This window comes from Crocuta crocuta, unplaced genomic scaffold (genome assembly GCF_008692635.1).
Source record: "Crocuta crocuta isolate KB4526 unplaced genomic scaffold, BGI_CrCroc_1.0 scaffold61, whole genome shotgun sequence".
Taxonomy (NCBI): domain Eukaryota; kingdom Metazoa; phylum Chordata; class Mammalia; order Carnivora; family Hyaenidae; genus Crocuta; species Crocuta crocuta.
In genome coordinates this window covers 11,422,937-11,449,167 of record NW_027528369.1, presented here as the reverse complement: position 1 = coordinate 11,449,167, position 26,231 = coordinate 11,422,937, and the positions used below count along the sequence as shown (strand labels likewise).

The 26,231-nt window shown below is 53.9% G+C and overlaps 1 protein-coding gene across 1 annotated transcript; it reads right to left on the bottom strand.

Moving 5' to 3' along the window:
• Positions 1–22,918, bottom strand: SPIRE2 (spire type actin nucleation factor 2). The gene is made up of 14 exons (XM_077754141.1): positions 22,877–22,918; positions 18,097–18,453; positions 15,515–15,595; positions 15,228–15,392; positions 14,485–14,571; positions 14,148–14,271; positions 13,897–14,066; positions 13,124–13,313; positions 11,546–11,667; positions 8,345–8,479; positions 8,150–8,217; positions 2,658–2,685; positions 1,301–1,416; positions 1–1,044 (listed from the first exon to the last, which is right to left on the bottom strand). Exons 1-14 carry the CDS (start codon positions 22,907–22,909, stop codon positions 822–824), a joined length of 1,899 nt encoding a protein of 632 aa, XP_077610267.1. The 5' UTR covers positions 22,910–22,918; the 3' UTR covers positions 1–821.
• Positions 22,919–26,231: the final 3,313 nt, after the last annotated feature.

Below are 26,231 nucleotides of genomic sequence, written 5' to 3'. Positions count from 1 at the left end.
GAAGACTCCGAGATCACCTTTATTAGGCCAGGAGTGACCACGTGTACAAATTTACAGAGTTCCTCCCTGTGCCAGGACCCCGGCGTCACCAGGGCCCTGGACCCAGCACCATCTCTGGACCTCTGAGTCAGTGAGGATGGCAACACCAGGCAGGTGGTGTACTGGCTGCAGCGTGGATGCTGGGCAGGGAACGAGTGAGCTAGGCCTTGGGCCTTCCAACTGGAAGGGTGTGACGCCCGCCAGGAGAAGATCACCGTCTTCCCCAGTGGCCTCTGCTGCCCAGGTGTCTGCCCAGAGGGCAGAGGCCAGCAGGATGCTCCTGTGTGCCTGGGAACCAAGTGACCTGTCCCAACCTGGACAGCTACCCAGGAAGGGGACACTGCTGTGTTCTCATCCTTGGGATGGAGAAAAGAACAAAAACGGGGTGGGGGTCTTCCCAGAGCCCCATCATCTGGAATCCACTGTCGTATCTCCAGCCTGCCCTGCTTCCCAAGTGAGAAACCGCACTCCCATCCCGTGCCCTATCCCACCCGACTCCCAAAAGGAAACAGCCTCCCCCAGGGAGGGTCCTGGAGTGAGCCTGACCCCAAATAAACTCTAGGGCCAGGACAGGTGTATATAAATATATAGGCTGTGTGTATGTATCATATAAATGTATCTATATATGTATATATGTACATGCACACTTAGGAGGCAGGCCGGCAGCTGCACCTCAGGATAGGGAGTTTCTAGGCCACGTCCAGGACTAGCCTGGCTCCTCCTCAGAGGTCTGGCCGCCTTGAAAAGCCGCGGGCTAGGTGTCCTGGGGAGGCGGAGAGCCATCACTTGAAGTTGAGCGTCCAGGTGTTAGGAACGTACAGGGACTGGGTCTGGCGGGTGCGGCGGGGCGTGGTGTTGAGAGCGTCCACGCTCTTGCGGCTGGAGCGCACCACATCTGCCACGAAGCTGGTGCAGTCGCTGCAGACGTCCTTGAGGACACAGCCGTGGGTGTAGATGTGCGGGAACGCCTCCTCCACACTCGGCCACTGGGGCCCCTGCAGGGACCTGGAGCAGAGGATGGAGCCATCAGGGGAGTCTCCGGTTTCTTTGTCCATGTCCACAGCCTCCCCACACACGTGCTCCCCCCCCGCCCCACAAAGCTCTTCCTCAAGAGGATCTGACCACCTGGTTCAGTTTCCACCTTGGATTTCCGTGTCCTGGGAGTGTCCCCGCTAACCACCCCAGCCACCCCAGCCACCCCGGCTCCTGTACTACTGTCAACGCCTGGCCACTGACGTCAGCAAAGGGCAAAGGAACGCACTGGAAGGCATCTCGTCTCTGGGTCGGTGTAGTTTTGGTAGTTGACACCCTCCGAGGACTCTCAAAGCCCAGCGTGTAGACAGGAATGTGTGCAAACTTCTTAGACGGCATCTTCATCTACAACACACAGAGGGAGACTGGGCAAGGCAACCCAACAGAGACAGTCGGGGCAGGCGGGTGCGCACACAGCTGCCTGCTCTGGGCCTGGGTGGCGGCAGGGGAGTGTCTGGAGGTCACCACCTGCCCTGCGTGCGCTCTCTGGACGCACACTCCATGCCTGCCATCTGAAGGCATGTGTCTCCTGCTCGGTACCCACGCCCGAGCACACTCCGCTGATCCAGACGGCCATACCGTACGGGACCCCCGGCGCGCCCTGTGCACAGTAAATACGTGGTATGACGAGCTGAGGGTTCTCAGCGGTGAAAGGGCAGAACACAGAGCGTTTGGGGACAGTGGTGGCTTTTCCAGCAGTCCGTTGTTTCTAGGCTGAGGCGTAACGGGGTGACAGAGTTCTAAGTGTCATTACCCTTCTATGTGTGCACACCTGCGTGTATGCAGACGCGCCTTGACGGCTATGAAGCCTTTCCAGAAACACTCAGGGAAGATGTAGTGTCAGAAGGTAGGAGTCCTGGGCCGCCTGGGTAGCTCAGTTAGTTAGGCGTCCGACTTCAGCTCAGGTCATGATTTCTCAGTTCTTGAGTTCAAGCCCCACTCGGGCTCTGTGCTGACAGCTCAGAGCCTGGAGCTGCTACAGATTCTGTGTCTCCCTCGCTCTCTGCCTCTCTCCCACTTGTACTCTGTCCGTCTCTCAAAAATAAATAAACATTGGGGCGCCTGGGTGGCTTAGTCGGTTAAGCGTCCGACTTTCGCTTAGGTCATGATCTCGCGGTTCGTGGGTTCGAGCCCCGCGTCAGGCTCTGTGCTGACTGCCAGCTCGGAGCCTGGAGCCTGTTTCAGTCTGTGACTCCCTCTCTCTCTGACCCTCCCCTGCTCACGCTGTCTCTCTCTCTCTCTCTCTCAGAAATAAATAAAACATTAAAAAAATTTTTTTTTTTAAAGTGGGAGTCTTAGAGGAGAAGTGAAGGGTTTTTCTTGGCAGTAGCCTGCTAATATGGAATGTTAAAAAAAAAAAAAAGACCACCTACAAGGGTCTTTAAAAAACTAGTCTTGGAAACTGTAGGGATGGGTTTTGTGTGGAGGGAGATAGAAGAAGTGTCTGGTGCACGTGTGACCCGCCGACAGGAGACAGCAGACCCTCTATCCCCTGGCTCTGCCCTCCTCGACCTGTGACAGGCCAAGTCAGCCACAGGACACCTCAGGTACTGGGGGGCCTCGCTCAGACCCTGGATGATCCTCACCTTTATGCTACAGGAAGTGCAGACAGCCCTGGAGGGAAAGAAGAGGGAAGCAGGGTGAGCAGTGAGGAAGCCACAGAGAGACCATCCCGCCGGGCCCAACTGCCTGACCCTCTGCTAGACCCGTTACTTGGGCGTCTTACTCATTTTACCCCCCAAATCTTGCTTTTCTTTTTACTTAGCTCTACATCCAAAATACCGCTGCCCCTCACAGCTAGCGTCTCCTCTGAAATATTTTGGTCTGGAGCTTTTTCATGCCCTCTGCGCTCGCACGTGCCTAACACTTCCTGCCCCCGAAGCACCATCTGAACCATCTGAACCGGAGGGACCGTAGGGGAGCGGCTCAGTCTCCGCGGTGATTGGCATCTGTTCACGCCCCACGGCTGACTTAACACACAAATACCTTCTCGTACGAGTTGCGACACTAGAGAGAGCCGTACGGGACGGTAAGCCCGTCCTCAGCGGCACACCCTGCTGCCGGGTTGGCCCTTCTCTAGATCTAAGTGTGAGGGACAAAGATACACATTTAAAAATAAAACCAAAATTAATGCATTGGGATATTACGCATACTGTTCTGTAAAGATCCATCAGGGGCTCTTCTCCACGTTAGGACAAGTGGTCCAAATTCATTTTTAAAGCAAGGGACCGACCACGTTCTCTCGCATGGATGTTTGAAAATGGTTTTGTCATCGAGAAAAATCGAGGTTAACTGTATTTTATTTCACTGCAGTCAGGGAACTAACTTTCCGTGACTTGAATCCTTCCACATTTGCAGACTTGTCTTATGACCCAGAAAATGGTCTACTTTGGTAAACGTCCCATGTGCACAGGAGAGGAATGCTGCGGTTGGTGGGGCGCTCTACAGACCTCAGGTTAAGAGGCTGACAGTGTCGTTCAAATCTTCTATATCCTTAGGTTTTTTTCTGTTTACAAGTTCTACCAATTATTGAGAGAAGACTATTGAAATCTCTAATTATAAGTGGATTTATGTGTTTTGCCTTGCAACTTCATCAGATTTTTACTTCACATATTTTGAATCTCTGTGTTAGATCTAGGAAATGTTCAGAAGTGTTTTTTCCTCCCTCTGTCGTTACGAAAGGGATTCTTGTATCTCCAGTAATGTTCCTTGCGGTCAGTCTACTTTAATATTAATATATCCTCTTTCTTTTGACTAGTGTTGGCATGGCATGTCTTTCTCCATTTTTCTCCTAACCAACTTTTGTCTTTTTACTTGAAGTACATGTTATAGGGGTGCCTGGGTGGCTCGGTCAGTTAAGCATCCAACTTTGGCTCAGGTCACGAGCTCACAGTCTGTGGGTTCAAGCCCCGCATCGCTCTGTGCTGACAGCTCAGGGCCTGGAGCTGCTTCAGATTCTGTGTCTCCCTCTCTCTCTGCCATTCCCCCGCTCACACTCTGTCTCTCAAAAATAAACATTTAAAAATTTTTAAATAAATAAAACTAAAGTACATGTCTTGGGTGCCTGGGTGGCTCAGTCATTAAGCATCTGACTTTGGCTCAGGTCATGATCTCACAGTTTGTGAGTTCGAGTCCCACATCAGGAGAGCTTGAGCCCCGCTTCGGGTAAAACATAAGCTTTGCAGGGCGCCTGGGTGGCTCAGTTGGTTAAGCATCCGACTTTGGCTCAGGTCATGGTCTCATGGTTCGTGGGTTCGAGCCCCGTGTCGGGTTCTGTGCTGAGAGCTCAGGGCCTGGAGCCCGTTTCAGAGTCTGTGACTCCCTCGCTCTCTGACCCTCCCCTGCTCACACTGTCTCTCTCTCTTAGAAATAAATAAAACATTAAAAAATTAAAAAAAAAACCAAAACAACAACATAAGCTTTGCTTTGGGGGAGCCCTGCTTCTCTCTCCCTCCCTCCCTCGCCACCCTGCCCTCTGCTCCTCCTCAGACTGTCTCTGCCCCTCACTCACCTACACGTAAGTACATACATACATACACCAAGTGCACGCCTTCCAGGCAGCACACGGCCTGCTTCCTTCGCTCGATCTGGAAGACGGCCTGGGAGCCCAGTTGTTTAGACCTCTCACAGCTACGGGAGCTATGACACCTTGGGATTCAGGGCTGTTTTGCTGTTTGGTTTCTTTTCGCCCTGTTTGTTCCTTGTCCCCTTTTCCTTTTCTGCCTCCTGTGTTAATCGGCTATTTTTATGATTCCACCCTATTCCTATGTTTTATTGTTTTAGTGGTTGCTTTCAGACTTTTACTACACTCCTTAACTATACCTTCAAATAACACCTTGCCACTTCACGCAGAGTACAAGAAGTCTCCTCTAGCGTACTTCTCATCGGCCTTAATGCTATGGTTTGGATACTTCTTATAGATACGTTACAAACCCTACAGTACATTGCTGTTAACTTTTTTTTTTTAATGTTTTTTATTTATTTCTAGGAGAGAGAGAGACAGCGTGACCAGGGGAGGGTCAGAGAGAGAGGGAGACACAGAATCCGAAGCAGCTCCAGGCTCCGAGCTGGCAGTCAGCACAGAGCCCGACGCGGGGCTCGAACCCACGAACCGCGAGATCATGACCTGAGCCGGTCGGACGCTCAACCAACTGAGCCACCCAGGCGCCCCATTGCTGTTAACTTTTTGGCATGCCTGCTAATCGCTGATTGGCTACCAGGCACTGAATTTCATTCATCCTGTTGGGTGCTGGATGTTATTTACTTTGTAAAGAGTTATAACAAAATAATCTCATATGTCGTCTTAGTACTTGCTGTTTCTGGTGCTCTCCATCTTTCCGTTTGTATCATTTCCCTTCTATGTGAAGGACCTCATTGAACATTTCAGTGTGGGTCTACTAGTAAGGAATTCTTTTTTTTTTTGTATTTCTGCGTATGTTTTTATTTGTGTCTTTGTTTGTTCATTTGTTTTATTTTTTTTTTAAGTTTATTTATTTTTGAGAGTGCNTTTTTGTATTTCTGCGTATGTTTTTATTTGTGTCTTTGTTTGTTCATTTGTTTTATTTTTTTTAAGCTTATTTATTTTTGAGAGTGTGAGCAAGGGAGGGGCCAAGAGAGGGAGACACAGACTCTGAAGCAGCTCCAGGCTGAGCCGTCAGCACAGAGCCTGACACGGGGCTCGAACCCAGGAACTATGAGATCATCACCTGAGCTGAAATCAGATGCCCAGTCGACTGAGCCACCCAGGCACCCCTGTTTTATTTTGAGAGTGAGAGCGTGTGTGCTGGGGAGAGAAGCAGAGCGAGAGAGAATCTCAGTCAGGCTCCACGCTGAGCATGGAGGCCTGTGCTGGGCTCACAACCTGAGCTGAAATCAAGAGTCAGACACTCAACTGCCTGAACGACTCAGGAACCCTGTGTCTTTGTTTTTGAAGCATATTTTTTCTTGGTATAGGGCTCTAGATCGACAGTTTTTCAGTCCATCAGAAATGCTGTTTTACTGTCCTCTTGCTCACATTATTTCAGTGAGAAGTCTTTCTTTGCTAGCTGATTTAAGAATTTCTCTTTGGGGCGCCGGGGTGNCTCCCCTGCTCACGCTGTCTCTCTCCTAGAAATAAATAAAAATATTAAAAAAAAAAAAAAGAATTTCTCTTTATTACTGGTTTTGATTAATTTGATTAATATGTGCCTTGGTGTGATTTAATTCATGTTTCTTGTGCTTGGGATTAAGTTTCTAGTAGGTTTATATTATCAAATTTGAAAAAAATTTTAACCTATTATATCTTCAAATATTTTTTCTGTCCTCCCCCTTCTCCTTTGGGGAACTTTAATTACATCTATATTAGGCTCAACACTAACCCACAGTTCACTGAGACCATTTTTATTTTTTAAATTACTTTTTCTCTGGAGCATCTAGCTTGGTCAGGCGTTAAAGGATGGGACTCTTGATCTTGAGGTTGTGAGTTTGAGCCCTATGTTGGGTGTAGAGATTACTTAAATAAGTAAAACTTTTTTAAAATTCTAAATAAAATAATGTTTTCTCTCAGTGTTTTCATTTCAGCTGGTTTCTATTGCTTGGTCTTTGAGTTCACTAATTTTTTCTTCTGCACATTCTCCTGAATGTTCAATCTGCTATTAATCTCCTCCAGTGTAATTCCATACATGCATCCAAAGAGTCTAGTTTTCAGGTCTAGAACTTTGTGTCTTGTTATCTTTCATGCCTCTAACTTCTTGAACATATGAAACAGTTCAAAACTTTTAATGTCCTTCTTATCTGCTAATTCGAATGTTTGTGTCAATTCTGGGTGTCTTTTTTTTTTTTTTTAATAGTGAGAGAGAGTGAGCACATACATGCGCAAGAGCAGGGAAGGGAGGGGCAGAGGGGAAGATGGAGAATCCCATGTCGGCTCCACGCTCGGCATGGAGCCCAGTGCAGGGCTTGATCCCATAAACCATGAGATCATGACCTGAGCCGAAATCAAGAGTCACCGACTGAGCCACCCAGGTGCCCCAGTTCTGGGTGATTTTGATTGATTTTTCTATCGTGGGTCATGTTTTCTTGTTTCTTGACATGCCTGATAATCTTTGATTGGATGCTAGACATTTTATCTTGCTGAGTGCTGGATAAGATACTCGGGAATAGCTGGGTCCTTTCCAAACTATTTCCAGGTCTTGCTTTTTGGAATTTTTAGCTCTGGAAAATTGGTCAGTCTGGGGGTATTTATTTATTCCCTACTAGTGGGACAGGACCTTCAGTGGCCCATGAATTACAACATTTCCACCATGGCTGGTGGGAATACACACTATTCCTAGGACTATTCCTTCAAAGGTTTAGCACTTTAGGGTGAATACACTTTTCTGTAAAGGGTCAGATAGTAAACATTTTTTATATGGCTCAGTGAATAACAAACAAATGGGTGTGGCTTTGCTCCAATAAAACTTTACTTCTAAAGCAGGTAGCAGGCCAGATTTGGCCTGTGGGCTGGAGTCTGCCAGTCCCTGCTTCAGGGTGATTCTTTCCCAGCCTTCAGTAGCTTCCTTGCCTGCATGTGCTGATCAGTCCCCCACTGACTACTGCGGGGAGAGCGCCTACAGGCCTGAGGCTCGCCCTGGGGACAGCTCTCTCCCTGCTGGGAATCTGCACAGACACCTCCAGCTGCCTTGGTCTCTCTGGGTTCTCAGCTTCACCTCCTCCACTCAAGGAGCTGAGCGGCCTCTGGGCCATGACCTAGAACCTCCAGGCAGTTGAGGCCATCACAGCCTCCTGCTGTTGCCTGATATTCAGTATCTTGAAAACCACTGTTTCCTGTTCTCTGGGGTTTTTGTTTGTTTCTGCTTTTTATGGGTATTTTGTTTGTTTCTGGTGGCAGATGCCTGTTCTGTGACCCTACCTGGGCTGAAAGTGGAAGCCCCTTAGCTATTAAAGTTAAATTAAAAATTAAGGTTCCGCGGCTCTACTAGCCGTGGCGCATGAAAAGGCATCGCCACAGTAACAGAAAATTCTGCCGGACGGTGCTGGCTTGGGAACCGTCGCCGCCTCCTCCCGTGTCATGCACAGCCAGGTGCTCACGCGGGCTCACCTCTTGCAAAAGAGACAGGTGGGCGGCCAGGAGAACAGCGGGAACTTGGTTCGGCAACAGCAACAAATCTGTAAGAAAGGCCCGAATTCGTCAGTCCTGCCTGGTGAGCGAGCAATCCAAGGTCCGGCTGCCTGGCCCGCCCTCAGCCCAGGGCTCCCGCCTCCTGAGGGTGCAGCCGGGTCCAGGCCCCCTCACCTTCCCCTTCCTTAGACTGCTGACGAGCTCCTTGTTCTGTAGGAACTTCTCCATCTCAGCCTTCACCAGCACCCGGCGCACGTCCATCACCTCCTCCACGGTCAGAGCAAGGCTCTCCACGGGGTGGCTGAACTCCTAGGGATCAAAAAGTCAAGGGGTCAGTGCTCCTCAGGCCTTCAGGGAGGAGGCCTTTCAGGAGTCTGTCCATAAGGTTCTCTCTTCTCTGAGGACTCTGGAATCTTCCGGGTCTCAGTCTACCCAAACCTAGCAACTTCCTAAAACCCCATTCTTCAGCTTCTCTGCTCCTGGGACCCACGCATGCTATTCATGACTTCTCTGATGGGGTCCCGCGCCTACGGGGGAGGCTTCCTGTGACCTGGCCCACACCCAGCCCACTGATGGCCACATCCCCTTTAGTCAGCCATCCCCACTTCTGTTCGCAGTACTCTCCAGACTGGAAACACCTGCCTCCCGCCTGCAAACACACCCTGCAGCCAGTCACAACCACCCGGGGTCCCCAGGCCCACCTCCTGTCCTCTCGAACCCCTTCACCACGAGCTCTCTCTCCTCTGGCACCTGAAGGCCCCAGGTGCCTCCTGCATGCCGCTCACCAACCGCCGGCGCTCCGAGTCTCCCATCTGTAGGTGGTGTGTCCTACCTGCCACAGCCACCTACCCCTCGGGCCACTGCGGTGACTGTGCCTTATTCTGCCACCCTCCGGAGAGACTCCTCAGTTCCTCTCCTGTAAAGTGGGGCTGTAGTCCAGCTTCATCGAGATAACACATAAAGCCCTTAGCTCAAGGCCTGGCACCCCAAATTATTAGCTACTGGGATGAGGCACCGTGAGGGCCAGCAGCCCACGAGGGAGCCACAAACAAGGAAGTTGGGATGCGTGTTTTGATTGTTTCACGTTGCCAGTGGGTTAGCCCATTTAGGGTTGGTGAACACATGCTCCAGTCCGGCACTGGGGGAGAGTCGAACCCCACGTTCTCACTCTGGCCTGAAGCATCAGGGCCTCTGGTTTCTGATTTCTGTTTCCAATAACCTAATGGTGCTGTTTATGTTGCAATAACTCGCTCTAAGCCTGACAGGTGCCAGGTGGCTGAGAAATCTCGTGCTGGGAGCAGAGACCAGCAAGTTGCTCAGCAGATTGGCTGTGAGTGCACGTTCAGGGCAGAGACGGATGCTGAGGTTATGTGATGTCTCTCGGAAAGTGCTCTTGAGATATGTGCTAAGAATACACCTATGGGAGCACCTGGGTGGCTCAGTCAATTAAGCGTCTGACTTTGGCTTAGGCCAGGATCTCACAGTTCGTGAGTCTGAGCCCTGCATCAGGCTCTGCTGTCAACAGGGAGCCCACTTTGGATCCTCTTCTCCCTCTGTCTATCCCCCTCTCTCTCTGTTCCTCCCTCGTGCACTCTCTCTCAAAAAAAAATTGTTTTTTAAATAGGAGTACACTTATGGGGGTACCTTGGTGGCTCAGTTAGTTAAATGTCCAACTCTTGATTTTGCCTCAGGTCATGATCTCACGGTTCCTGGGTTCAAGCCCCATGTTGGGCTCCATGCTGACAGCGTGGAGCCAGCTTGGGATTCCCTCTCCATCTCTCTTTCTCCCCTTCACCCACTTGTGATCTCTCTCTCAAAATAAAGAAATAAACTTTAAAAGAAAAAAGAAAGAATATACTTACGGGACTTGGCGTTTAAAATATCCCACTCCACCCTGAAAACGTAATTAAAGGAATATATACATGTCACCCAGTTCCTTGACTTCCCTTCGAGAAGTGGGCCTTCCTCCTTCCCTGGCGCCCCTACGTCAAGCAGAGGCTCAAGTGCACTCAAGATTCAGCTCCACCCATCAGGCACCACCATGTCTGAGGAAGGCATCACTGCTCTCCGAGAGGGGCTAACGACCACCCTCCTCCACGATGGCCTAGCAAGTGGAATTTGAGGAGTCACCAAAGTGCGTCTCTGAGTGCCTGTCGATGTGGTGGAGGCGCTTTGTGCTGGACGCTAAGGCGAGCTAATTACGGCAAGAAGCGAGGGGCCTGGGTCGGCCTCTGTAAAACTGACAGGAAAGCCCCGCACAGTGGCTGCAGTGTGTGGCGGTTAAGGACGATGGCAACGAGTCTCAGGCCAAGGGGGTCGTCGGGGAATACTTCAAATGCAAGAAATGAGCAAGTGAAAACCCTGGTTCTTATTCCTCACACAAAAAAGTAAACAAAAGTAGGCCTTAACTCCCCTCCCCTGAGGATGCACTTAGTGACTCACTTGTAATGAACAGAGTAAGCCGGAAATAACAACGAGTCAGTTCTGAGACTTGGGCTTCTGCCTTGCTGTTTCTCAGATCGCCAGCTCTGGGGGAAGCCAACCGCCACGTTGTGAGGACACCCAAGGGCTCTATGGAGAGGTCCACGTGCCGGGGAACCTCGGCCTGCCGGCAACAGCCACGTGCGGAGCCACATTCCAAGTGCATCCTGCAGGGAGGCTCTGAGCCAGGCCGTCCAGCTGAGCTACTTCTTGATTTCTAACCCTCAGAAGTTGTGCGAGGTAAGTGTTTGTTGTCAGGCAGCAATAGATGATACAGAACGCAGTTGGGGAGCATCAGTAGTAACACTACCTTACAGGTGATGGCGCTTTTCAAAGCAATTTTAACATCTGTTCTCATTTAACCCTCTTGACAAAACGTCAAGGAAATGATGGCGACAACACGGACCTCTGGGAACCCTGTGTTCACCAGGCACTTCACCCCTGTCGTCCCTTGGATAAAATCATACACCAAGGCTCAGGCCAAGGCTGGGGGCGGGGAGCTGCAGCAGCTCCTCACAATCACAAGTCAGACAGAACTCACAGCTGAGGAAGCCCCGAGGGAGAGGCTGAGGCTGTAGTGCAGTCAGGACCCTAAGAAGTGCTCTGTCACAGGTCACGCCTCCAGGCACGAAACTCCGTTTCTCCTCTGTCCTAACCCCACACTCAGGAAGAACTTCAGGCGTCCCCGGTCCCCTCAGCAAGGTCCTTTTTAATGGCCTCGGGGCTGCAGTGCCCAGAAGTCCCAGAAGGGGGCAGCAAAGGCCCACCTCAGATCTGGTGGCTCCGGAGCCCACCTGGCCACACCCACTGAGGGCGCTGCCCCACCCCTGTGGGCCGCGTGCAGGGGAGAGGCGCCCCACCCAGCACCCCGACAACAATGTCTCCCTCACTCACCAGCCACAGGTGATTGGCGTCTGGGGCTGCAGAAGCCTCTGGCCGGTCCTCTGCGGAGCCCAGGTCACTGTGTGGCAGAGAGCTGGGGTCAGGCTGGGCCCGGGTGCTCACAGGGACGGGACCTAGGGGTAGGAGCAGGGAGGCCGGTCAGGACAGCCAGGCGTGGGCGGCCGTGCCCGGGGGGTGGGGAGGGCCGGTCAGGCAGGAGGGGACCGCGGGGGCAGTAGTCAGGCAGGTCACGTAGAGAGCGTGTCAGCCACACGAGGGGCACGTCAGTGTGGCAGGCCCCAGGGACACCTGTGGGGCCCATATCCTATCCCGGTTAATGACTCAACATCGGGAGCCGCGTGGCAGCCAAAAGTGAAAGCAGATGGCACGGGTCATGCGGGAAGACCTCGCCAGTGCGCCCACCGCGCCTCCTGCAGAGGGACGGAGGAGGTAGACAGAGGCAGCTCTGAGTCTTCAGCATAGTTGTGGGGGGACAGTGGGGTACGGAATTGGCCTGGCCTGGCCCCCTTCACTCCAGAAAGTGAATCAGCTACCAAACTGGACCACCTTGAGACTGCCAAGAGAACAACGGGGCGGCTCCAGGCAGCCCTGAGAGCACAGACGGCGGCCTGGGCCCGGGTGCTGGGAAGCAGTGGCGCACGGCCCCGACAGCCGTGGGACGAACCAACCCTGTGTGGCCAGCGGAATTTTTCTGTCCTTTGTGCTGAACAATAGGGAAAGAAAGTGACAAGTCAGGTCTAGAGTGGCGTGTGTGGTATGGCCCGTCTGGTTCATCGAGGACAAGTTTTCCCCGATCGGAAAAAAAGAGACTAGAAGGATCTGCCAGTCATCTATCTCTCCATCTAGCTATTTGTCTATCCATCCATCCATCCACCCATCATCTACGTATCCATCACCCACCCACCATCCACTCATTATCCATCCAACCATCATCCATCCGTCCATCCATCCATCCATCCAAGTATCTACCTATCCATCCATCCTCCATCCGTCCAGTTTTCTTTTCATACACCAATATATTATTAGTAATGATCCCGAAGTATTAGAATTAGGGGAATGTGGGGGCGCCCGGGTGGCTTGGTCGGTTAAGCGTCCGACTTTCGCTCAGGTCATGATCTCGCGGTTTGTGGGTTCGAGCCCCGCGTCAGGCTCTGTGCTGACTGCCAGCTCGGAGCCTGGAGCCTGTTTCAGAGTCTGTGACTCCCTCTCTCTCTGACCCTCCCCTGCTCACGCTGTCTCTCTCTCTCTCTCTCTCTCTCCTAGAAATAAATAAAAATATTTAAAAAAAAAAAAAAGAATTAGGGGAATGTGTTAAAGTTTTTTAAAAAGTGTTTTTATTATCAACGTGGATTGCTAACTTAATAAGAAAGTTTTCAAGTTAAGAAAGTGGGGGATGCCTGCCTGACGCAACGAGGTAATTCTGGGCTTGAACTTGAAATGCCCTTCTTGCAGGTACGAGCTCCCTATACCTTCCGGATGCTGCCTGCTCACAGAGACAATGGGACCAGGTCAGGACATGGTGCCCACAGGGCAGAGTCAAGGGGGAAGGGGGCGAGAGGCACCACTTGCCCTGCTCCTGGGTGCTTGGCCTCCAGGCGTGCATGCTGCCCGTGCGGGGCCGGGACGGTTCCGACCCTCCTTGGGGCTGAGTGCCTGGCTGCAGGCCAGAGGACACTTCGCTCCGGAGCTGGACCAGGTCATGCTCCGAGAAAGAGCGGTCCCGCTTCAGTGTCACCTCCCCACACGGAGACTCTTCCTCCTGTGGACACACCAGAGCCAGCCCTGACCACCAGCGCTCCTGCCTGTCCCTGGACTGAGGCTCAGGACCCGGGCTGCTGCTGGACCCACTGAGGCCATGGGGCCACCCTCTCCTCGCTGCCCAGCCTGACTCCCCTCTAGGACAGTGGAAGGCAAGTACCTCAAAACCCAAACCCTTCCCTGAGGAAGTGCTGAGGTGACAGGTGTGACGACAGGTGCGGCCACCAGGAGAGCTGCTGCCCTAGGTCTCCCTAAGCCGAGCGGCAGTGCGGGGACAGGGACAGCCACAGCGAGACTCACTGGCTTTTCACATCAGCCAGGGGGCTGCTCAGCTTCCCAGCTCCTGGACGATGACACGTGCCCATTCCAGCCCTTTTTGCACTGTGGGAATAGGTGGCCCGAGGCCCCCTTCCCGTCACAGCCACCAGACGGGGGAGTGCTCCCAAGTCCCACCAAGTCTGCTCCGGGGACAGCCCGGCCCCACAGGACGCCGGCTCCGAAGCAGAGTGCTGCGCTCAGCCCTCCTCACCGGCCCCTCCTCCTCCTCCTCCCTGGTCTCTTTCCAGGAATCTGTGGGCTCTGACCTCAGACGTGTTCATCTCCTCCATTTCAGCCAAGGTGGGCGCCTTGAGCAGGACCCGGGGCCGTGGGCGTAGGGTGCTGTTCCCGGCATCCGTGACGGACAGGTCGATGCAGGAGGTGGACTTGGCATCCCCAGAACACGCGTTGAGGATGCAGGGCAGAGAGCCAAACCCTGGGGGAGGCAGGGAGGTGGGGCAGGGCAGGACAGTGAGGGGGCAGGGTGGGGGGCGGGAGGGAGGGGTCCCAGCCTCACCCCGGCCACGCCAGCGCCGAGCCCCCACCGGGCGCAGCCTCCGCTCCTGCTTGATCTCCTCCAGGATCTTCTCATGCAGGCTCCTCTGCTCCGGGGGTAAGGGGCGAAGCCTTCTCTCCGAGACCTGGAGGGAGCGTGGCTCCATGATGGAAGGCCGTGACATGGACACACTGCAGGCCTGGCGGCTGGCATAGCACAAAGCAGGCCGGAAGGTGCCCTGCGAGCGGGTGGGGCAGGTCCGTCTCAGGGCTACCCTTCCAGCAGCCTCCCTCAGTGGAGACCCCGCTCTGCCCTGGGGGAGGGGAGGCCAAGAATGGAGGCCACGCACAGCTGGTACCTGTTTCAGTGGAGGCCGGGAGCGGATGAAGTCCAGGATGAGCTCGTGGGCATCCTTCTTCACCCTGGGAGGGATGTCTCCATCGACCTGCCGGCGAGGACGGGGAGGCAGCCAAGGCTAAGCGCTTGGCACCCACGGGGGCTGGGGCTGTGGGAGGGGACTGCGTGGCAGGTACAGGGCAGCCGTGTCACCACCGCTAGCTTCCCGAACGTTAGAGTCTTCATGTGGGAATGAAGGCCGGGGCACCCCAGACAGGGTCATCAGAAGACTGAAATGAACTTGCATGTTCAAAATTTGTTGACTGAGGTGCCTGGGTGGCTCCATCGGTTAAGCATCTGACATCAGCTCAGGTCATGATCTCACGGTTCGTGGGTTCAAGCCCCGCGTCGGGCTCTGTGCTGACAGAACCTGGAGCTGCTTCAGATTCTGTGTCTCCCTCTCTCTGCCCCTCCCCTGCTTACTCTCTCTCTCTCTCAAAAATACATAATAAACATTAAAAAATTTTCTTTTAATGTGTCGAGCGAAGCCAGCACCAGGCAAAGGCCATGTAAGCATAGAATGGGACAATCCCACAGTCTCAGCTGCTCCCGCGGGCCCTCTGGAGCCCCCCGCGCATCCCTTCTCCCCCGGCCTTTGTCACTCCATGTCCCTGGTGTCACACTGTGCCCAGTGAGCCACGGGAATAAGGGCCGTGCCTGCCTGTGCACCCTGAAGCGCCCCGCTCAGCAGCCCCGGCGGCTCACCATGACCTTGCGCAGCTTGTAGTTCCTGGCGCGGATGTCCTGCATCAGCATCTCGAAGGGGGTGAGCTGGAACTCGGTGGGCAGGGGGTTGAACTCTTGCTCCTGCACCTTCCTGAGCTTCACTCCGTGGCGGAGCTCGCGCATGAGCTGGACCCACAGTCGGGCCTGGGCCCCAGGAAGACGAAGACGGCCCTTAGCGCAGCGGGGCTCCCCGGCCCTCCAGGCACAGACGCTGGGGTGCGGGGCGAAGCCCGGCGCTCCAGGGCGGGAGCGGAGCCATCTCTTACCCAGTCCGTGCGTCCCAGGGTGTCGAGCTCCGCCAGCGGCTCCTCTGCCTGCGTTTCATCCTCCCGAAGCTTCTGCAGCATCTGTTCGTCCGAGAGGTAAGAGAATGGGAGGCTCGGGGATGAGGGCCCTGCTGGCCTGTCCATCTGGGGACATTTCCCCACCAGTGGGCTACTCTTCCACCAGCTAGAAAGGGGACACGTGGGCACTTCGGCTAAAGCTTTGGGCTCGGAAAGACCTAGAAAAACCAAGCCATTAGCCTTGGAACCACGTGGGACACCTGGTATCCCATCAGCCGTCTCTGGCAGCTTCTGCTGAGCAAGGGCAAGGGTGAGAGTATAATACTCACCTAGCACCCACATAGAACTTTCTGGTTTGCAAAAGAACCTGCACCCTTCCTTCACCTGACCCGCACAGCCCAGTGAGGCAATGTGCCCTCAGAGGCCGCAGAGGCAGGAGAAAGCACTGCCCCCACCTGTGAAGTGTTCCCAGCCTTGCTTCGGCTCTAGCTCACAGGGCATCTTAGCCTCTTTGCCCAGGCTACATACACACCCACCCTCTTCGAACATCCACCGTGGCTTCTCAACACACGATCCCGGCTGGAGTTTTACATTTATCTGCTTCTTTGACTGTTGTCCGTACTACTGACCCCATGAGGCCAGAACCTTGCTTATGTTTCTGTTTTTTCTCACCTTAGTATTCCTGTGCCTAGCACAGCATGATGGATGCTAAGTCTTAATGGCTGGAAGAATGAATAAATGGATGGATGCATGGGTAGGTGGATGGATAGATGAGCGGGTGTGTAGATGGACAGGCGGATGGGTGTGTGGATGGATGGGTGTCAGGGTAAGAGGGTGAGTTACTAAGCAAGTCCCGGAAAACAGACACGGGTGTGTATTTAATGAAGTGGGGGAAATGCCGGCATCGTGGTGAGGGCCAACCAAGGACATTAAGGGTTGTTGGTAACTGTTCTATGCTGAGAATCTGGGAAGCTGCTAGACTCAGTGCCTTCTTGCCCTGGATCTTGGCAGCAGCCGGAGCCTCTGTTCTCACCAGCAATCCTACCCTGGAGAAGCATCTAACCTTTAGCACACAGCTCCCACCCCATCCTCCCAACTAGGACAGAACTGGTTACCCTGGCTTTCACCCCAAGCTACTTCCTAAACTGCTTTGGGATGCTCTAGAAAATGCTGCCGAGTCTCAGAGCTACACAGGGGTGTGATTCTAAAAACAGACCTGTGTGTGACCTGGCAGTCCCTGTGGGGAAAGGGCACGAAGGGTGCGTGTCCCATCCCTCCTGTCCCTGGACAGGCCGTTTCTTCCTACAACGCCAGCCCAGGTGCGTCCCGCCGACAGACCCGCTTCCTACTCCTGGTCACCACCGAGTCCCCGAACATCACCTTGGTCAGCTGCTTGGGAGTCTAGAGAGGTTTGCTCCCGCTAAAGAAAGCTTCTGCTTTCTGCGAAGGGACTGATTTTAGCGACAGAACAGATGACTTTAGAGCAAGAGCGCAGTAAGACCCGTCCCCAACCTCTGCCTTAGAAGAAAAAGACGCCAAGCAGTGGGGAGGGGAGCCGTGGACTGGGCAGAGGAACTACCCACCCTCACGGGGCTGCAGATAAGGGCCCAGCGGCTCAAGCGGCGTCACTGGCTTGTCCTGTGCTGGGTCCCAGGCCCATCGATCAGAACAATCCCGAGAGCCCACTCAGGCCCGGAGGTTCAGGGAAGTTGGTCAGGGTGAAACGAGGGACAAGCATCAGTTTCATAAAACGCCTCCTGCCATTTGCGCGCGAGAGAGCGGAGCACAGTCCCCTAACGTCTACAAAGTCTGCATTTTCTCCTCCGTGTCTGCTGATGGGGGCAGGGTCCCCTGTGCCAAGACCCCTGCTTCAAGGAAATATGTCAGCTCCTTCCAAGGGGGAAGCTGGAAAGTTGAAGAATGACTTTCAGCTACTAATTCTGAGACCATGAAGAGACAGGACAGGCCTGGGGAGCCCCCAGCTCCGCCTGCCCGAGCTCTGACTTGGGGCAAGGGGACACCTTTCAGGGTCTCCATCTGCTTATCTGTAAAAGGCACTGTCACTGCATCTCCCACCTCCCCAGACTCCAAGCACCTGTGTGCACTGAGCTACAGGAAGTGGTGCCAGTTAGCACCTGTTTCCAGAAGAAACCGGCACGGGAGAGGACAGCCAGCCCAGCCGGGAGATACAAACATGAGGATCTGGGAGGCGACAGGAAACAGGTCCTGGGGCCAGAGGCTGGGAGAAGGTTCCTTCAGGTCTCTGAGCTTTAGCTCCTTCCTGTGCAAAACCGGTTTCGAAGTAGGTGTGAGGGTGAAGTTAAAACCTCCAAAGCATTTAGGGCAGTGTCGGCACTGAGTACAGTGGGGTTGGCTGGATTATTCAGAGCCCTAAGCTGAGGGTTTCCACTTCCTGTTGCAGAGACAGAGGGACCAGTGGGGGGGAGGGGGTAATGAAAGAAGGTACCACCTGGGGTTGCCACCTGCTCCAGCACCCCCCCCGCGGCCTTCAGGAAGCCCCCCCGCAGCCTCAGCACCCCCTCAGCACACGCCCTCTCGGTCACCTCCTTGGCCTCCCGGACCCTGGCGAGGAAGGCCCGCAGCTCCAGCGTCTCCACGAACAGCGCCCGGCACACGGCCTGGTAGTGGGCCTGGGCGCCCTGGGGGTCCGTCAGGCGCGCCGCACACAGCCGCATGGCCTGGGCGAAGGTGCGCACGGCCCGGGGGCCGCCCTCGGCCTCCTCTTCCTCCTCCGGGCCCCCGTAGCCTTCGTCCGCAGCCCCGCAGCCGCCGTCCTCACAGTCGTTGTTGGCCATGAGGTCGATGAGCCGCTCCAGCTGTGGGCTCAGCTCGCGCTCCTCGCTGTCGTCCAGACCCCAGTCCAGCGCGCGGTAAATGGCAAAGCCGAGTGACTGCACCATCTGCAGGACAGGCCCAGAGTGTCACGGGGTCGGGGGCTGGGACGCGCGAAGGACGTGCTGGGGGAGGGAGAGCAGCCGCAGGAATCACAGGGCGACCTCCCCAAGGCAGGGCACCGGCGCTTCTAACAGCGAGTCGGCCTCAGCCGCTGCCCGTCCAGAGGCCACGTCCTAGGAGAAGACCTAGCAGGTCACACGTGGCCCGGGCGCTCCCCAAACAGCACAGCCCCCGTGGGAAGTTCCTAAAATCAAATACGCTCTCGCCACGTGAGGCGAGGGCCACCCTCTCCCAGGGTTTCCAGGCAGGAAGATGGAAAGAGCCGTCCACACAGGCTGGTCCTAGAGGCCCCAGCAGCCGCAGCTGGGGTGTCCCCATGTCTAACCAGCAGGCGGTGCGCACGCTGCCCGGCCTTACAGCGGGACCCCAGGCCGCCACGCGAGGCCTCACACTGCAAGCGCTCACCTCACACCCACGGTCAACACAGAGCAGAGGGGCCGAAGTTTCCTCGCTAAGAGGAGGCAAGGCTGATTTAGAGCCACAGAAAGCAGGTCACCTGGGGGCTGAGGTGGGGACCGGAAGGAGCATAGCAACTTCTGGGGCGACGGGTCGGGCTGCACGACGTGCGCTGTATTTGCCAGAACTAATCAAGCTCACTGAATATAAAGTACACCCCAGTCAACGTGATTTAAAAAAAGAGACAATCTGGGGCACCGGGGTCGCTCAGTCGGTTAATCATCCAACTCGGGATTTGGGCTCCGGTCATGACTCGCGGTTCGTGAGTTTGAGCCCCGCGTCAGGCTCTACGCGGACAGCGCAGGGCCTGCTTGGAGTCCTCTCTCTCCCCCCTTCGCTGCCCTCCCCTTGTGTGCTCCCTCTCTCTCTCAAAAGTAAATATTTAAATAAACGAATGAATAGACAACCTAATTAAATATTAGCTTTTAACGTAATATATCAATATATTTTAAATCAGAGGAGAAAAACTAGCATACTTAATAAATGCTGCTAGAATAGTTAACTACAAATTATAAAGTATAGACACTTGAACTCATGAAAAATGACATCCTCTCACTTAAAAATTTAAACTCCATAGAAATTTCAATGTATGTAAATTTACATACATCTGAAAAAGAAAAAAAAGAAAAAAAAAACCAAACCTCTGGGTATCTGAGTGAGGGAGGGGAGAGGGTCAAGCTATGCCCAAAGCAAGTGTCAGTCACTGCGGGAGCCCAGCCAGGCATGGATGGGCCCATGATGCTATTGTTTACTTTATATGTGCTTGAAATTCTCCATAATTAATTCTTTTAAAAGTGTATCAGCACATTTAACATCTGTGAGCCTTGCAACAGAGAGACCTCTTCATTCAGCGTTTCTCAGTTTCACTCAGCAGGAAACCCTATTTTCACGGACTTCCATTAAGAACTGGGGAATCTGTGTTCTCTGGAGGCCCATCTGCAAGCGTCTCTCATTTCTCTGTTCAAATACCACCTGCACCCGACATTCCCTGCTCACAGGGACGCAGCCCCAAAACGCCGGGACCTGCTCGCACGCAGGCTGCTGAGCACAGAGGATGAGGGCACGTGCATGGACCCTGCCTCCGCTTTGCGTGCCTTTCTTATTTCCACGGTCCCGTTTATGACACTGATACAAAATGACAGTAGCTCTTCTCATGTCATTAACTACTCTGAGCCCTTTGTTACTTACTACGGGGGACAACTCCATGCACAAGACGGACGGACGGAGGCACCGGACCTCAGGGCACTGCTGGCAGTGGAAAAGCTGGACTTGGGACTCGGGCTCCCCTGGCAGCCTGTGCTCTAAGCCTTATGCCAAGATGGGAGGCCTCTGTGGCAGGTGGAGCCACGCCCTCACCTTCTCCCCCAAGTCCACGTGGCTGGAGGGTGTGGGGGGCCCTGTGGTGTCTCCTCTCGCTCCCTGCGTTACCACCACCAGGAGCCCAGGGGTGCGGGCAGCCTGAGCAGAGCTGACGGAGGACATGCGGAAGCCAGCGGTGGGCAGCCTTCTGCGTCCTGCAAAAGTGCCCTAGAAAACACGCTGAGCCAGAGGGGCCAGTGTGGGGGAGGCGTGGACCTGTTAGGAAGAACAAGGCTCCGATGGAGCAAAGTTCCAGCCTATCGTCGACAAGCCCCCAGTCTACACTTGGGGGCTGTCCTATCTCCGCTTTAGGCAGGCGGGGGTCACAGGCCCACCTCTGAAGTCACCACCCCAAAATCATGAGTTAGAGGGCACGAGGTAGGGCTGGGCGGAGCCTCCGGGGCCTGATCCCTCCTTGGCCCAGAGGCAGGTGCTTGGGGGGGGGGCCGATGGGGGGGAGGTTCACAGCCCACGTTCCTCTAGAGGCGCCGCTGAGCCCAGGGTGGCTCCGCACTGGTCTCTGCTGTGGAGGCTGCTCTACCACAGGGCAGAGAGAGGGGCCGATAGGAAAGCCCCTGCCCCAGGCGCCGCAGCACCCCAAGCCAGCCTTGCCTCTGCCTCTTTCCTCTCGTAGCTGGCCTAGACTTAAAGGGTTAACTCCAACATGAGCCTCTTATCTGATAGCCGTGCTGTTAAAAGCTTCTCTGTGCCCCAGCCCAGACACTGGAAACTTTCCCTGAAAGGCAAAGAGCCCTTACTTTCCCATAAGGAAAAATCTGGGCAGCCGGCCAGTCTCAGAACCTCAAGCCCTCCCTGCCCAGTTACAGCAGTTACAGGATCCGAACTAAAGGGGCTGCAGAGGGGGAAGGAGCGGGCGTACCTGGACGCCAGCAGTGGGAATCTGCGATCGCACACGTGGGGCTGGGGTGGGGCTCTCACGGTTCACTTCCGGGCCCCCAGGCACAACCACCCAGATCCAACCCCCACATACAGTTTGTGTGTATCTACCTTGCAAATACTTTCAAAATTGATAACAGGTCTCCTTTGGAAAGGTAGGTGGTGGATACACACGCACCTAGGGACTCTGTGCAGACGGGCAGCCCTGGGAGCACCATCTGAAAGGTAGGGGCGCGTCCCCGGCTGCGGATAAACAAAGTATCCAGAACACATCCAGTGGTGAAAGGGAGGGCAGGCAGCCCTGCCGGGAATGGAGAGGAGTTTGAAAACACATTGTTGTCTTTTTCCAAAGCAAATTACAGAAAGCAACATACAGTGACAACACCACTGAGCTCCAGATGACCGCAGGGGGTACACGGCTGGGATGGGCATCTTATCACTGACACTTTTTTTAAAGACTTTTTTAAAAAGTTTATTTATTTATTTATTTATTTATTCATTCTGAGAGAGACAGAGAACAAGTAGGGGAGGGGCAGAGAGAGAGGGAGACACAGAGGATCAGAAGCAGGCTCTGGGCTCACAGCAGAGCCTGACTCACGAACCGAACCGTGAGATCATGATCTGAGCCGGAGTCAGACACTTAACCTCTGAGCCAAGCAGGCACCCTAATCACTGACAGTATTAAGAACTGCCAGCATCTGGGGGCGTCTGGGTGGCTCAGTCGGTTAAGTGTCTGACTCCTGACTTCAACTCAGGTCATGATTCCATGGAACCGTGAGATTGAGCCCCGCATCAGGCTCTGCACTGACAGTGTGGAGCCCGCTTGGGGTTCTCTCTCTGCCCATCTTACCTCGAGTGCTCGCTCGCTCTCTCTCTCAAAATAAACACTAAAAAAATTGTGAGCATGTGGTAATTAAAAAAAAAAAAGAGGAAAACTCTGGGATGATTTTACTAATCTTTTTAAATTCTCCACAAAAGAATATGTAGCCTCTTCTGGCCTGTGACCACCCCCCTCCCCGCCCTAAAACACCCTTAACACTGTGTTTAATACATAAATACATATTTGCATAAAACTTTCTTAAAGGCAGTGGAATGATAAACATCACATTCAGGATGGACTCTGGCGGCAGGTGGGTGGGACAGGGAGACACAGAGAGAAGTCTCTTGATGGGACCTGAGTTCTGGGTCAGGTGGAGGCTCCTGGACACTGGCCGCTGGGCTGGTTGCCCTGTCTGCCCCCCAGACCCGCTCCGGCTGACACCCTACAGGCCACCTCACCTTTGCTCCCTCCCCCTGCGCAGTGGGAGGCACAGCTAGGAGCCCGGGGGCGGAAGAGGCGTGGGGGATGAGGGCTCATCGCTGCCCCTCCCCCTCTGGCTTCCCTGGCGCCGGGCTCTGCCTCTGCACCGCCCTCGGGCCCTCGGGCTCTGCACCCTCTGCACCGCCCTCGGGCTCTGCACCGCCCTCGGGCTCTCCGTCCTAGCCTGTTCACTCCTCTCTTCATCAAGTCCCTCCAATTAAGGTCTTTGAATATTTTGTCTGTGTCCTACCTCATGGAAACAATCATGTAACTTTATACGCTTTCTAATCTACATTATATGACACATGTTAGTTTTAATGTGTATCAAGTAAACTTAAAAACTGATTTAAAGGTACCTGGGCTTCTGAGCTGGCCGGTGACAACACCATCGTTGTGGACTCTGCAAAAGGAGAGAACAGGCAGTCAAGACGCGCCTCCGTACCCCCAGGACCCAACAGGTCGCCCACCACCTTCCCCTCAGGAAGCTACGCGCATCCTCCAAACTCACTGGAACAGCAGAAAGCTTCAGCAGGCCAAGCCGCCACTCATTTGAATAGACACTGAAGACCCATCTTTGGGCCTGGACACCCAGGTGCAGGGGCCGGAGAGTGATCCACCCTGGCCCACACCCCACACAGCGGTCACACCCCAAAGTGACCACTCAGTGGAGGAGCAGCCAACAGGGTCCCCTAGGGAGGTGTGAGTCTGGAGTCAGGAGGGAATGAGTTAAGTCCCCTCCTCCGTAGGAAAGGCCTCACATCGGAAGCTTCGTGCCCCCAGATCACAGCAGAGTAGGATGAGAAACCCAGGCTCGAAGGAGAGAACAGATTTTGCTCTGGAGCTCCTAAGAGCTGAGCTGGGGAAGTCAGCATCTGGCCACTACCTGTAGATTTAGGGATTTGGCCCCAGACTGTCCGTGCTTCCATCAGAGAATCAGAGTTTCTGGGTTGAAGCCCAGGTGCTAAAACTTCCACACTGTGTATTTTGTTTATTACTAACACAAGGCACTGAATTAACATGTTCACAAATGCTCACTCATTGTGATCCGTACACACCCCAGGAAGTAGGTGGTTCTGTTACCCATTTCACAGATGAGGAATCAGAGGTCCAAAATGGTGAGCTCACTGCCCAGAAGTTGTCAGAACTAGTATTGGGGGGTGGGGGGGGCGGCGGGGGCCAGGTAAGGCCAGGCCAAGGGACCCCAGAATCTGCTCCAGCTGCTCTCCACACCACCCCCTGGGTCCCTCAGGATGCCAGGCTGGGTGAAACAGAGAAAACCCACCTATTTCTGCACGCTTCCTTGCACTAAGCATGCAGGCAGAATCTGCGCTAAGGGATGAACTTGAATTGCCTTGAATTCTTTTTGGAATCAGATAGGGTATAAAAAACAAAACAAAACAAAACAAAAAAACCATAAACCATAAAATTCTCTGCTAAGTGAACCTGGTAACTCCTCAAATGTTTTCCAAATGCCATTAAGAACTAGGAAGATTGCCAAAGATAAAGAGTCTGTGTTGAGCTGATCCATTAAAATAATGGAAAACAATCCACTCCAGCATCAATGGAGTTGAAAGTGAGCAGCAAGCAGTAGACTGTGGCCTGTGTTTCGGAGCTCAATGTCCGTTTGTAGCTGGGATTGGATGGAGGCAATGGAAAGTAGAAGGAATCAGACTCAGAACAAAGGTGCTCCCTGGAAGAGGCCAGGGCCCTGAGTTCTCCTGAGGGCCAAGAAGGGAGAGGTCAGCCAGCCCTTCAGTGCCCTTTACAGACTGAACACCATTCAGCCCTCTGGTCACTGGGGAGCCTTCTCGTTGCAATAATTCTAATGTCTACGTCCTGGTTTAAATTGTCCATATGTTAACAAAAATAAGTGTTCAGTAATCTACTTGTATTTTAAGTTGTAAGGACTTGGGGAGTCTTTGGGTTTTGATGAGAAAGCGGTCTCCTTGGGAGGTTCAGGGCAGCTAACAAATGATGTATTACGGCTTCAATCCACAGTCACATCTTGCAGGTTAATGCCCTGACTCTCTCCTTATAGATGAGGAAACTGAGACTCAGGCAGATTGAGAAAATTACACAAAACCACACAGCTAAAAAATGACAGCCCCCCCCGCCCCCCGCCAAGCACTGCCCACCCAGAACACCCAAATATAAGTTCACAGAGAACAGTAATTTTGTTACCAAGCTGATCACATAGCATTGTGCAAACCACCTTTTGCTTATTTTATTTTATTAATATTTATTTATTTTTGAGAGAGAGAGAGAGACAGAGTGTGAGCAGGGGAGGGGCAGAGAGAGAGGGAGACACAGAATCCGAAGCAGCTCCAGGCTCCGAGCTGTCAGCACAGAGCCCCACATGGGGCTCGAACTCACCAACCATGAGATCACGACCTGAGCTGAAGTCAGAAATCTAACTGACTGAGCTCCCAAGGTGCCCCACCTTTTACTTATTGTAAAAACTGTTTTGGGGCCCCTGGCGGGCTCGGTCAGTTAAGCATCTGACTCTTGGTTTTGCCTCAGGTCATGATCTCACAATTCGTGGGTTCGAGCCCCACACTGGGCTGTGCTGACAGAGCATGGAGCCTGCTTGGGATTCTGTCTCCTTCTCTCCCTGCCCCTCCTGGCCCGTCTCAAAAATAATAAACATTAGGGACACCTGAGTGGCTTAGTCGGTTAAGCGTCCGACTTTCGCTTGGGTCATGATCTTGCGGTTCGTGGGTTCGAGCCCCGCATCGGGCTCTGTGCTGACTGCCAGCTCAGAGCCTGGAGCCTGCTTCAGTCCGTGACTCCCTCTCTCTCTGACCCTCCCCTGTTCACGCTGTCTCTCTCTCTCTCTCTCCTAGAAATAAATAAAACATTAAATAATAATAATAATAAACATTAAAAAAACTGTCTTGGAGGGAAAGCAGAGACCCAGACAGAAGCAATGGAGGCGGCTGGGACTGGAGCGCTCTCAGCAGGCCCAGCAGCGTCAGGATGAGGTGGGGCTGCCCCCAGGACGCAAAGCGTGTGCGCCACAGCGGCCAGGGCGGTGCCCCTCTGCCGGGCGCTTCCCTCTCCCTGCACGGAAGGGCACCCTCACCGAGATGCACCCAAGAAAAGTCACTGCGATTTCTTGTGTATAAAATGACAAACGAGGAGAAATCGAAACTCTAGGGAGTTTTCTTGGAAACGACCGTGTGTCATAGTAGAAGATGAAAGACGATCTGGAGGAGAGAAGTCTGGGAGGGCTCTGCGGCCGGAGTTCCCGGACAGAGTGTTCCCCCTCCCAGCAGGTGGGGCAAGTGGCAGCATAGCCTCGCCCCCCACCCCCCCCCCAGTGGGAGCTTGGGAAGGAGGAGAGTGGTTCAGCCCAGACTCCTACCTATGGTTATGCCATTGAGGGCCTTGCCTCTCTGACCTCATTTCCTTACCTACAGATGGAGACGATTCCTGCCCAACCGAACCCACAGGGTCACCTCAGAGAACAGGTGAGGTAAGAGATGCAGACACTTCCGAGGGCACACTATCCCGTGAGGGTGTGCACGGCATCACTGCGACCTCCAGGACCTCCTGGCCAGGTCCAGACCAAGGGCATCCTGCCTGTGACTCTCTTTAGGTTTGGGGTCAGGACAGGGGGTGGCCATGGAAGAGATGATTCCCCCAGAAGGAGACCGCACACATGTGGGGGTCGGGGGGAGGCCAGCCAAAGCGTCAGCTACACTAGGCCCC

What these genes read in the sequence shown, in the direction of transcription:
- SPIRE2 (XM_077754141.1), bottom strand. Translation starts at nt 22,909, where the DNA reads ATGGTGTTGTCACCGGCCAGCTCAGAAGCCCAG. An exon ending in CGGCCAGCTCAGAAGCCCAG is followed by an intron (nt 18,454 to 22,876) that starts GTACCTTTAAAT and finishes CCTGTCCTGCAG; the next exon opens with ATGGTGCAGTCACTCGGCTT. An exon ending in GCCAAGCACCCAGGAGCAGG is followed by an intron (nt 11,668 to 13,123) that starts GCAAGTGGTGCC and finishes TCCTACCCCTAG; the next exon opens with GTCCCGTCCCTGTGAGCACC.